Source organism: Microplitis mediator, chromosome 11 (assembly GCF_029852145.1).
Source record: "Microplitis mediator isolate UGA2020A chromosome 11, iyMicMedi2.1, whole genome shotgun sequence".
Taxonomy (NCBI): Eukaryota; Metazoa; Arthropoda; class Insecta; order Hymenoptera; family Braconidae; genus Microplitis; species Microplitis mediator.
The window spans coordinates 7,761,793-7,776,172 of record NC_079979.1 but is presented as its reverse complement, the minus strand read 5'-3'; the positions used below and the strand labels follow the sequence as shown (position 1 = coordinate 7,776,172).

Below are 14,380 nucleotides of genomic sequence, written 5' to 3'. Positions count from 1 at the left end.
CCTTTCGCGATAACGCGACTTATGCATTGGATTTGCACGCATTCCAATGACATGAAAATTAACATGCATGAAATATTAAAATAATATTTAATAAAATATTTTTAATGATAATAATAATATATATATTTTATGTATATATCAATATAATTTTTTTGTTTGTTTTTCAGCTTATTTATTTTTTTTTTAGTTTTCTCTTCCCTTTTTTTTATTATGTATTCTATTTCTATTCTTATTGTTTATTCATATACCTTTTTATATAGTTTGTAATAATTTTAATATATTAGATGTGTATATATATATATATATATATATATATATATATATATATATTGCATATGATTTGTATAAAGAGTATGTATGAATATATATATATTATATATATGGGTATAGATATATGTAAAAATTTAAATTTCGCGACGACTGCGCGCGTCGCTACCCTCCCGCGCTAAGAACATTACCAGCGCAAAGATGGTAATGCATCGATTATTTATCCAATTACAGAAAGCTACCTTGAAAATAATCGATAAATAAATATATATATACTTTTCTATTAAGAATAACTTATAAAATTTATTATATTTAATTCCTTACGTATTTTTATATTGTTTGAATTTATTTTTTAATAATAAATTTAAATATTGATTAATATTTAAAAATTATATTTTTATGTAAATTCTTAATTATTATTTTTCCTATTATTATTTATTTATGAATTTTTTTTTTTTTTTTTTGTTTTTAATATTTTTTTTTCTCTTTTTTTTATTATTTCCTCTTTTTTTTTTGTTATATATATATATATATATATATATATATATATATATATATATATATATATATATATATATATATATATATATATATATATATTTATTTATTTATTTAATAACAGTATTTATGACAATAAAATTTAATTTTTCTTAACACTAAATTACACATAAATATCAATGAAATATTTATTTTCTAAAATGTCGCGATAGTTTACCCAAGTATTCGCACAATCTTCACAAATATATCCCGGTCTTTGATATATTAACACTTCACCGCACTTGATGCAATTTCCCGAAATTTTATACGGATATAACCGATGCCAGTTTTGATTGCAATATTTAAATCTTTTAGTAAAAATCATTGGACAGTCTTTTAAACAATTTTCGCACATAGATGCGTTGTCAAAATCATTATGATAAAATTCTTTTACTATTTCCCTCGGCATGGTACAATATGATGTTATTAAACTTGCGTAGAATTTTAAATTTCTTCCAGGAATTCTGGTATGTGGAATTCCGTACAATGCATCTAGTTCTTCATCTTCTTTCATCTGTTTAAGTACTCCGGCAGGAATTTTCATCTGTAATAACACTTTTAATTTCAAGTATCATCACTAAAATTATAAAATAAAAATATTTAAAAATTTTAAAATTTGTTAGTCACAAGTTGTTAGTAATTTTAGAATTGAGTTTAAAATGATTTTATGAGGATAAACGGAACATGCTAGTTGTTTTTTGAATAGTTCTTGCTTCATCATTTTCTTCTTCATTTGTTGGTAAACTTGGATAAATTTTTTTATCTGTTGATGGTGCTGATGGTTCGGTATTTTCAATTGTTGTTTGAATTTCTTGATTTTGGGTTGGTTGTCGAATTATAACTAATTCAACATTTTCATCATTGTTTGAATTTGTATTATTATTATTATTATTATTAATACTTTTATGAATATTCTTGATGTTATTTTCTTGTGCTCTTATTAAAATGTAATTAGTACAGGTATCCCAAAATGAAAAACACAAATAAAAAGAGGATCCATGAGTTTTTCGAATTTGAAAAGCATGAAGTAATGTGTCAAATGAAAATTTTATTAGTCGTATAATCATAATTATACTAAATATTCTCGCACTTGCAGATCCAAAAATTAAAAATTTTCCCCATGTTTTTTCCCATGCTGAATCAGCTAATATTTGTAATGCATTAGTGTCAAATAAATTTAATATTGATTCACCTTGATTTGCAAAATGCAAACCATCCATTCCTCTAGCAATATTGCTTAAAATTGCTGGTTTTTCTACTGGAGACATAATTCTATGTCTTAATTTGTCGAGATCTTGTTCAGAATAAATTCCACTTGTAGCTAAAAATTTTGGAGAAGTATATTTCCATGTTGGTTTGGTTAATGGTTGAATTTTATTTGGTGGTAAAACTTCAACTGGATTAGGTGTAAATTTGTACCATGATCCATCTATTAAAAATAAAGGTGGAAAAAGTGGATTGCAATCAATCTGAGTACCTTTTCTTACTGAAATTCTTGTTTTTGGAGTTAAAAAGTAACTGTCATTTCCTTTTTTCACTGGTAATTCGTTATAACACTCACTTCTTGGGTAAACTGATACTTCAACAGGTATGCACTTTACAATGTTTATCGATTCACCTGACATTATAGCCATATAACCTGGTCCTTTCATATAATTATAAGCAAACTCGTCTGGTTTACTTGACGCAATTGATAACAAATTTTTTAAAGTATTACGTTCTAGCATACAACGATGAATTAGCACATCATAATATAATTGTTTAATTTGTTTTTGTATAAATTTTTCTACATATACAAACTTAGAATTAACATACGCAAATAAATCTAAATTTTCTATTGATATTTTATTATTTAACATTAAATCATTCTTTGATGTTTCAAAGATAATATTAAAATAATTTAGGATGTTCAGTTCTGATTATTTTATAGCCACAAATAATTTCAACATTTGTGGTAGTTAATGCAAATGTTATTCCATTTGATTCTAAGGAATAAATAATTTCATGTTTATCTGAATTTTTCTCAGATGTTTTATTTACTTTACCTGTATATAAAACTCCGAAATTTTGAAAATCACATTTATGTGATGGAATATAGTCCCAAAAAGTATAACCTCCCTCTAAATCCAAACAAGATAAATCAGATAAAGTACATGTTAAACCCGATTTTAAATAAATTTTATCATTTTCATATTTAACTTCCGTGAAATATTCTTGTATTGTAATTTTTAAAACCCCTTGAACGACAATATCGCTCCAACTTCCATAAAAATCCGAATAACTTCCTTTATACACGTTCCATCATTACCGATTGACCCTGCGAGTGTTGCACCACGCGTAGTTGTGCTATTAATTTTTAAACCGGTTACAAATAATGTACCGAATCTATATGATCCCGATTTATGAATATCTAAACATCTTTCTTTCGAAATTTCTTCAATATATTCCATACGCCCGCTATGTACTACTGACATATGAGAATAAGCCCCGCAATGATAAATATTTCGATCTACTTCGATTTTACATTGAATGACTTTTGTTAACGAATATTCTTTTAATTGTATAGTATAGTATAGTATAGTATAGCATCAAGTTGACTCTTTTTAAGCAGCGAAAATAAGTTCATTTTGAGTATATTATTGGATGAGTTGGGTGATCTAAACTAACTGAGTGAAAAGTGCTAATTTTTTGGAATTATTTGTGATATAAATTATGTTTTGAACATCAAGTTTTTCATTAATATTTTTGTGAGAAATCTTAGACTATCAATTGAGGTTATTTTGGCTGATTTAGATTTCGGGGTTTTCTGAACTTAGTAGTGTCATCTGTGAAGTGTTAGAAGTACTCTCAGAAATCATCATGTCTTGTGTACTTTGCTACGGTGAAATTACAGATGCCGCTCATGCCACCAAAACAGATGATGCGTGTAAACATAAATTCGATATACATTGTCTCAAAGTAAAATATAATTTGAAATCAGCAACTGAAGCAGTGACTTTTGTCAAGCATGGGTGTCCTGTATGCAAAGATAGTAATGCTATCAACTTAATTAACAAATTGGAATCATCTCTTGCGAAATTAGATAAATTAGACAAACTAGATAGCCTTGATAAGTCAGTTCAATCATTACATAGCAAATTTGATGATATGAAGGCAATGCATGATGACTTACTTGAGAAATTTAATAAACTGGACGAACGAGTAGTTAATCTTGAAACTACAGGTCCGAAAGATTATACTGATATTGTGGAAAAAATTACAAAGGCGACTGAAATTATTTCCAATGTGAATTTCGAGATGAGAGCACTTCAAATGGAAACATCTGCACTTGCTGATGAATTTGCTATTTCGGGCCTTGTGGAACGTCCAGGGGAAAAATTAAATGATATTACTAATAAATTACTAAATTTCTTGGAAATACCTTCAAGTAAATTATGTGTCAAAATTGTCAAGCGACTTGGTAAAGTTAATCCAGGTCAACAACAAGAATCTAATCATCGTCATCGTGATATTCTAATAAAATTAGACTCGAAAGAATCAGTAGATATTGTAATGCAGGAAGTTAAAAAAAAAGGAAATATTTCTAGTAAAATATTGGTGCCAGATCATGGATCTTCTTCAGATAATATTAGATTGCATCGAAGACATGCACCCGCTTTATACAAATTCCGACAAAATATAATTAAGAAATTTCCTAATTTGTCACCACGTAATATTTGGATTGCTTCATCATCAGTTTTTGTTAGATATGCGTCGGATAAAAAGCCTCTTAAACTACTTCCATCAACTGGTATAGAGACGCTTAGTAAGCATCTTAACTAACAATCAGCAGTTTCATCATCATCCACTATAAATCTTCAGGGACATTCAACATCTTTGAGTAATTTAAAAGTCTGTCACATTAATATTAGATCACTTATTAGTAATTTTAATCAATTTAAAGAATTTTTCAGAACACATTATTTCAATATTATTGCTATAACAGAAACTTGGTTAACTGAAAATGTTAAGGATAGCCAATTTCAGTTGGATGGATTTACTTTACTTCGAAATGATCGTGCACACAGAAGAGGAGGAGGTGTTGCTATTTATATAAGTAATGCTCTATCATTTCGTTACGTAGCTGGTTCAACTTATATTGAAAATCATCCCGAATATTTATTGATAGAAGTATGGCACGCGTCAAGAAATAAAATTTTAGTTGGTGTATTATATAGACCACCGAGTGGATATGATCTAGATATACTGAAAGAAGAGCTTGATGAAGTAATGGTGCACTACAAGAATGTAATTTTACTAGGTGATTTAAATGCTGATATGTGTGTTAGTGGAAATAAATCAGAGGAGATCTGGGAATTCTGTGGCAACTTAGGTTTGCATCTTATAAACTATAGCCCTACGCATCATACAGCAACAAGTCATACGTGGATTGATCTGTGTATGGTTAATGATCTGGATTGTGTTATAGCATCAAAGCAATCAAGTGAACCTTTCTTGGCAGACCATGATCTCATTTCATTTGAATATAATTATCCAGCGCCAAGTCAGAGGCGAAAAACTATTCAATTTAGAAACTTAGGTGGTATTGATAATCAACAATTACATAACCTTTGCACTAACCTAAATGTCAATATGTTCAGTTTGGGTGACTCTGTAGATGAAATGAATGTTAAATTGCACAATAAAATTCACGATGTCATTGACATTGTAGCTCCTGTTAGGACGAAAGTGGTACGTGAGTCTGCAGCTCCTTGGATTACTAAATACATCAGAGATCTTCAGCGTAGACGGTCCAAACTTTATAGAATTCATAAAAGAACGGGATTTGCATATAAGGAGTACTTACAATTACGAAAATTAGTGAAGCAAAGAATTATTGAAGCAAAGAAGAAATATTTTGAAACGAGATTTTCTACGGCCAAGAATTCTAAATCAATTTGGAATGATTTTAGAGATCTAGGCTTAATTAAAAGAGATGACTCACATCTACCTAAAGACTTAAATTTGGAGCATTTGAATGAGTTTTTTGTAAACATTGCTGGTAAATCAATTAATCTTGACTTGGAATATATTGATAATCATGCTCTTCGTTGCGATTCAATATTTAATTTTGGTGAAATAAATTCTACGGAGGTGAAGCACGCGTTAATGCGAATATCTTCAGCATCGGTGGGCCCTGACGGTTATTCAATCAAAATATACAAATTACTACTACCTTTCTTTTTGGAGATATTTACATACTTTTTCAATAATTCGTTTTCAAAAGGAGAATTTCCATCGTCTTGGAAATTATCTTACGTGCTGCCCCTACCTAAGAAAAGATATCCTACTGAATTTGGAGATTATAGACCAGTATCTTTACTAAGTACTTTGTCTAAAGTTCTAGAAAGATGTGCATATGAAAAAATATTGAAGTATGTTAGTAATAATGGCATTATTGATGAATATCAGACTGCTTTCAAGGAAGGTATGAACACGCAATCTGCGATAATTACACTCTTAGATGACATTCGGCTTAGTATAGGCAAGTCTATGATAACTTTAGCGGTGTTTTTTGATTTCTCAAAAGCATTCGACTCAGTAATTCATGACATATTGTTACGTAAGCTGAAATTTATGGGATTCGATAATGTTGCTATAAATTGGATATCAACTTACTTGAATGGTAGAAAGCAAGCTACACGAAATAATAGTGGAAATACTTCTTCATGGAAACGTGTTCTTAGAGGTGTGCCTCAAAGTAGTGTATTAGGACCACTACTTTACTCTCTCTATGTGTCTGATTTAGGCCTTCAATTAGAGGGCTGCAAACACTTATTTTATGCAGACGACCTAGTGGTCTACATATCGTGTGACATCGATAAAGTGAATCAGTGTGTTATAAAAATTAATAAAATTATTGAAAACATTGTTTTATGGTGTTCTAAAAATGGACTTAAATTAAATGCGTCAAAATCTAATGCTATAATATTTGGTAGTACACATAAAATAAATAGTGATCTATACACGTCAATACATAAAATTGTAGTTGATAGTGTTAGCCTTAATTATTCAACGACGGTAAAATATTTGGGGGTAATCTTAGATAATACACTTTCATGGGAAAAACAAGTTTTAGATGTTTGTAAACGAAGCATGCGTATTTTAGCACAGTTATAAATGCATGATAACATTTTTAACACTGCAATTAAAACAAAACTTATTACTACCCTAATTTTTCCGTTATTTGACTATTGTGCGGTGATGTATACAGATATTACAAGCAGATTACAGTTAAAACTTCAGAGAAAAATCAACGCATGTGTCCGTTTTATTTATAAAGTCAGTAGGTTTGAGCATATCACACCTTATTATCGTAGGCTTGGCTGGCTAACGTTAAGTATTCGCCGTGAGTTTTTCATGGCGTGTATAATATACAAGGCAATCTATCTAGGCCAAGTACAATTATTCGGTAATAATATAGTTTTTTTAGAGCCAAGGCTACGAAGAGGTGATATAAGACAGGATTATCTAAAATTACCTCCAAACCGTGCAATTAAATATGAAAAATCATTTATAATATCTGCCATACGGGTTTGGAATTTATTGCCACCTACTTGTACTAATTTACCATCTTATTATGAATTCAGAGAGGCTTGCTATAAACACTTTATCAATATACAAAATAACAATAATTAATAGCAGTTATTGTACTAAACTAAGATTAAAACTAATTATTTATAAATGTAAATTACTTAATAATGACAATGATGTATGATGCATGAAACTCAATAGTTATACTATACAAAAATTGTAATTAAATGTATAAAGGATGGCCGCAAGGAGCCTAGACTCCATGGCCAAATAAACAAAATTTCTATCTATCTATCTATCTAATTGTAATAATTGAATAAACGGTTCTGTTATATTTATTTCTTTAGGATGAATATCACGATCTCCCACCTCTGTAATTGAAATTGTTGTTGAATTTAATGAAAATTTCCCGCAATCATACCCAATAATTCCACTCGCTAATGATGACCATAATAAAATAAAATAAATCACAAAAGTGATATTGAAAATCATCTGTAAACATAAATTAATTAGAATTTTCTTCATTGCTATTTTTCTTTTGTTTACGTGTTTTTTTAATTGGTGTGATTTCTGGATTTATAAATGAATATCTCAATCGATTCATGTGAACTATTTGAATTCTTTTTTCTGTTTGAATTTTTACGTTTCCTTTACCCAAAATTTCAAGAATTTTATGTGGTCCAGAGTAATGATTTTTGTTTTACCTGGATTTGGTCCACTTTGTAAAAATACATATTGACCTACTTTTAAATTTTGTGGATTACAATGTTTATCGTAATATTTTTTAGATTTGTGTTTAGCGTCAACTAAATTTTGATAAGCTAATAGTCTTATCCCATGTAATCTTGTGATTAAATCAATTAAATAACCTTGCATTGTAGGTAATTGCTCACATTCTCTTATTGGTTCGCTAGAAGGTAATCTAGACTGTTGTCCAAAGACAATAGCATAAGGTGTATGTTTAATTCCTTCATGATAACTTGTATTGTATGAAAATGTTGCTAACTCAATCCATTCGTCCCACTCTTCATCAATGGATGAGTAGTGTTTAAGGTATTCGTTTAATGTGTGATGTGATCGTTCTAATGAACCGTTTGATTGTGGATGATAAGCTGTAGTTTTAAGTTTTTTAATACCGAATCTTTTTGCTACGCATTTTAAAATAGCACTTAAAAAGTTACGACCTTGGTCTGTAAGAATAATTTTTGGCGGACCAAAATAACAAATAAATCTTTTGACAAAAGCAGTTGAAATTGTTGTAGCTAAAGTGTTAGGTAATGCTTCTGCGATACAAAATTCAGAAAATAAATCTTGAATAGTTAAAATATATTCATTTCCCCTTTTAGTTTTTTGTTTTGCCCCGACAATATCCATAGAAATTTTCCAGAAACAAGCAGCTGGAGTATCAGTAATAACCATAGGTTCCCTGTGTTTTATACGAACTAATTTTTTTAATTGACAATCTAAACATTGTTGAATTCTACGTTGAATATCATTTTTCAAATTTTCCCAATAATAATCTTTTTTAATTCTTTGATAAGTTTTAGTTACCCCTTTATGACCCCCGATTGGTGATTTATGCATTTCATAAAAAATTTCATCTCTTTTTTCGATAGGAACATAAATAATTGTGCCCAAACAGATTATTACTGTAATATAAGCTCCGTCAAAAACATTTTTTAATTCTGTTATGACATTATTCCACGGTAAATTTTCAATGTTTTCACTTTTTGCAAAATTTACTGTTTTTAATTTGAATTTTTCTAAAGTTTCTTTTAAATTTTCAAAAATTAATTTTAAATTTTCAATTAAAATTACAATTGATTCTTTTTCTTTCTCACGAATAGGCAAAGCAAAATAATATTTATTTTTAATTTTCTTTTCAACTACTTTTCCTAACTCTAAATTTTTAAATGTCGGTAATTTATTTATTTCTTTTAATTTAATTGCACCATTATCGCATGGTTCACCATTAGTGCTAATAAAATAAGCTAAATTATCTTTTCTGAAATGAAAATAATCTTTAATATCAACTATATTACGAATATTTCCCGCTTCTAAAATTTCTTTAATATCAGAATCACTATGATCTGATGAATCATTTTTATTATTGTTTTGTTCATTTATTATATTTTCAATATTTTCATCTGAGCTTAAAGAACTGCTCACACTTTCTTGATTTAATTCTTGATCTTTTATTTCTTTCCTTTTCTTGATTTGTTTCACTTTTTTCTTGCGCTTAATAATTCTTGGTTGATTTGTAATTTCTTCGTCGGTTGAATCGTTATTTTTATCACTTACTTTTTTTTGTATTTCATTTTTGTTTTTGTTTAAATTTTTATTTTTATTAATTTCATTAGTTGTTTTAGTCGTTGGTTGTGGTGTGGTTTTTATTTCTTGTTTCTTTGCTGCAGCTCTTGTTGTTACTTTGATTTGTTGAAATTCTTCTGTTTCGATTGGATTTCTTGACAAAGCATCAGCAACATAATTTATTTTACCTGGTTTGTAAATAACTTTAAAATTATATTCTCCTAATTTTAATCTCCATTTTAAGACTCTTGTGTTTACATCTTTTGCCTTTTGAAACCAAACTAATGGTTTATGATCTGTAACGAGAGTAAATTTTTTACCATAAACATATGGTCTAAATATTTTTACACCAAAAACAATAGCTAATGCTTCTTTTTCATATGTTTCGCATCTTATTTCAGCGTCTCTCAATACTCTTGAAGCGTATGCACATGCAGTATCTTCTCCGATTTGTCCTTGTAATAAAACTGCTCCGATTGCATAACCTGATGCATCAGTGGTAATAATAAATGGCATTGTAAAATCAGGTGTATTTAATACAGGTGGTTCACATAATTTATTTCTTAATATTTCAAAAGCTTCTTGAGTTTCTTTATTCAATAAAAACTTGACATCTTTTTGAAGTAATTTTGTCAATGGTTTAGCTATTTTTGCAAAATCTTTAATAAATCTTCTATAATAATTAGTGAAACCCAAAAATTGACGAACTTTTTTCTGAGTAGTAGGAACTGGATATTTCTTTGCAGCTTCGATTTTACTTGGATCAGGTCTGATAGAATTTTTACTAATTAAATGACCTAAATAACAAACTTCTCGTTTGAGGAATTTGCATTTATCTGGTTTTAATTTTAAATTTGCTTCTTTTAATCTCTGAAGAACAATTTTTAATCTTTCGATGTGTTCTTGTAAAGTTCTTGCAAATAAAATTATATCATCCATAAAAACATATAATATAACACCAATTAATCCCGAAAAAACATCTTCCATTAATGCTTGAAATGTAGCTGGGCCATAAACCAATCTTAAAAATTCAAAATGACCTAAAATAGTAGAAAAAGCAGTTTTATGTTGATCTTTTTCCTTCATTTTAATTTGATGAAAACCCGATGATAAATCTAGTACAGAATAATATTCAACTCCACCCAAACTATCAATTATATCAGTTATATTTGGTAGTGGATATGCATTTTTAATCGTCTTTTCATTTAACGCTCGATAATCGATTACCATTCTCCATTGTTTTCTTCCTTCAGAGTCCGGTTTCTTTGGAACTATCCAGACTGGACTGTTGTATGGTGACCTTGATTCCACAATAATATTATTTTCCAATAATTCTTTAATTTGTCGATTGATTTCTTCCTTTAAAGCATAAGGAATTCTGTAATTTTTAATATTAACAGGTCTCTCATCTGTAGTCAAAATTTCATGTTCAACTCTATCTGTTGCTGGTAAATATTCACCTGGAAGGTGAAATCTGTTAGTATTATTTTTGATTAAATCATAAAGAGATTCTTGTTCGGTTTTATTTAAATGTTTTACATTTAACACCTCTTTTATTTTTTCAAAACGTGATTTATTTTTATTTATAGCATCAATATCACGTGAAGAGTATCCTGTGGCATCTTCTTGATTCTTTTCTTCGTTCTCACGAGCATTGTTGATAACTAATACTTGCTGAGCATATATAATTTCTTTATTATATTTATTGATCGACTCATGTAAATTGTAGTCTTTATTTTCAATATTGTAATTGGAATTTACCTTTGAATGCTTTTCTTGATTGTTATCTTGCTTGATTGTATTTATTATTTCAGATTTTTCTTTTAAATTTTTCTCATTTTCAGGTTGATTATTATTTATTTTATTTTTGTTAAAAGTTTTAGTAGTTTCTTCATTTATTTTTACCTTTATTTTATTTTCTTCTTCAGGTTCTTCTTCCTCTGATTCTTCTTCTGCTTCATCGTCTGAATCGTAGTCGGTATCACTTCCATAAATATTAAAATTCTGAAATCCCATAGCCATTATTTGATGCATATCATCATCAAAATCAGATTCATCTTCATTTTCAATTTTCATTATTATTTCTTCATCTGTTTCTTCATTAGTTTTTATTTTTCCATCATGCACTTCTTTTTCGTTTTTTATTTCTTCTTTCTCTTCTTCTTTTATTTCTTCTTTCTTCATTTCATTTTTTTCTTCTAGATTTTCTTCAGTTGTTACAGGATAAATTTTATCTTGAAAATTTATTTTATTATTTTGCACTAATTTTTCACAATTAAATGATTGATTTATTGATTCATCAGTATCATAGAAAAAATATTGTTTATTGTTTATTTTAATAACGTGATCTTTATAGCAAATTTAAACTTTCGCTTCGTCAAAGAAATTCGAACCCAATATTCCCGATTGCTCGATTGGAAAATCGTCAGGAACTATTAAAAATTTAATTTCTAAATCAAGAAAATCTAATTCAACTTCACCCAATGCTTCAACTAGAATTTCGTTAATTCCAAGTAATTTTATAGTTTTAGTTTTATCTAGAATTGCCCCTTTTGGACAAAAGCTTTCTTTTAAAATATTAGGACCGCTACCTGTGTCTATCATTACTGAAATTCGTCCGACATTAGGATTTACGCTATATCCTAATAAAATTGTTGGACTTTTATTATTTTTATTTAAATTAATTTGTTCAACGCGAGTTTCTTTTTTATCGCTAATAGTTTTAAGTGGAATTCTATCAAAAATACCAAAATGTGAATTAGAGGTTGAAGGATGATTTTCTCTTATTTGTTTTTCTTCATCATTTATTTTCTTCCAACAATCTCTAATTTTGTGACCTATTTTTTTACAATAATCGCAACTAATAATTTGTTTAGGACAATTATTACTTGAATGTTCATGGCTACCACAAGTTAAACATTTATTAAAGTTTTTAGAATTGTTATTTAAAAATTCGTGTTTGAATCTACAAATTTTAGCAATATGACCAGATCTATTACAAATTTGACATCTTTCAACATTTTGACTTTCTCTAGAATTTAATAATTTAAAACATTTATCAGCAGTATGACCTGCTTTATCGCAAAACTGACAAATTACAGTTTGTCTTAAGTTTGATTGTTGATTAAAATTTTTATTATTATCAAATTGTTTATTTTGAGAGTAAAAATCTTGTTTTTGTTGGTAATTAGATTGATGTGGTTTTTGAGAATTATTGTGTTCGCGATTGACTTCGTCGCAAAGAAACACGGGTTTTTCAATTCCCCTTCGTTTTATATTTTCAAATTCACTTAATTCTTTTCGAAATTTAATTTTTTGTTCGATTTTAATAACTTCATCAAGTGTATTTTGAAAATTATTATTTAAAGTTCGAATTTTACTTTCGATTTCAGGATTAAGACCATTTAAAAAACTTTCTACGGCTCTTCGCTCAACTTGTAGTATATAAGCATCGTTTTCTACTTGTGTATGTGTTCTTTTGTGTACTTCAACTAATTGTGATGCAATATCACAAATTCGATTAGAATATTTTAAAACAGATTCCCTGTTTTTTTGATAAACGCGACCCAATTCACCCAATAATTGCATTTCTGTTTTATTTGGGGCTGCTTTTCCCCTTAAAAAGTCATAAAATTCTTGTTTTGTATTTACTGTTGCACAGTTTATAGATTTACTTAAATCGCCTTTTAATTTTTTTCGCAATAATTTAACCAAATTAAGTTCAGCATCTCTCGGTAAAGAACTAAAAGCTTCATTACAAGCAGTTATAAATTCTGTAAGTGTCATATTTTCACCATCATATTCGGGTACAGATTCTAACGCGTCACGTAAAGAAATATATTGATTTGTTGAAAGAGCCATTGCTACCGGTTGTTCGTTATTGATTTGATTAATATTGTTATTGTTATGGTTATCGTTATTATTATCGTTATTATTATTTAAAATACGCTCATCATTTAAAGGTGCATTATGTGGGTGTTCATTTGTAGAATTAACTTCAGAATGTTGTGCAGAATCATTTGTTTGATTGTCATGTGTATTTACTTTTTTATTTTCTTGTAAATTTGAGGGTGATTTTTCAAACGATTCAGTAGAATTTTCAATATTAGAATGATGATTAGATTCAGAATTATTTTCATTAGGATTTTCTTCAATACTTTCATTAGTTAGTTGGTTAGTACTATGTAAATTATTATTTTGAACAAAATTTGAATAACTAAGTGAAATCGAGGTATCTTTGAGTGAACGTCTTCCACTAGGACGATGAGGATTTTTTTGTTTTTTAGTGGATGAATCTGGATTTTCTCCGGGAGGATCCAGATTGATATCTATATTATTTTCTTTTGCAAATTTCCGAGTAACTATTCTATCTGACATAGGAAATCATTATTCCTTTGAAATAAAATTATTTCAATTATTTATTTTAATTTAAATTGATTTAAAATTTTAATTTTTTTTTTTTTAAATATTTCTTTTCCTTTTTGTAAATTAATTAATTTCATCATTATTGATTTTAATTTTTATTATTTTTATAAATAATGAACAGCATCCTTATGTATCCCGGACGAGCCCCCAAAAATTTTTAATATATGTTACGTCAAAATAACACATATTAAGAGTAGTGCTCCTGTTTAGCCTTCGCCGAGCGAAATAACTGGGACGGAGCTATAAGGATGACTGTTTATTATAAATA

The 14,380-nt window shown here is 28.3% G+C and overlaps 1 protein-coding gene across 1 annotated transcript; it reads right to left on the bottom strand.

Moving 5' to 3' along the window:
- Positions 1-12,048: 12,048 nt before the first annotated feature.
- Positions 12,049-14,064, bottom strand: LOC130676910 (putative uncharacterized protein DDB_G0282499). The gene is made up of 4 exons (XM_057483418.1): positions 13,635-14,064; positions 13,068-13,460; positions 12,435-12,983; positions 12,049-12,329 (listed from the first exon to the last, which is right to left on the bottom strand). Exons 1-4 carry the CDS (start codon positions 14,062-14,064, stop codon positions 12,049-12,051), a joined length of 1,653 nt encoding a protein of 550 aa, XP_057339401.1.
- Positions 14,065-14,380: the final 316 nt, after the last annotated feature.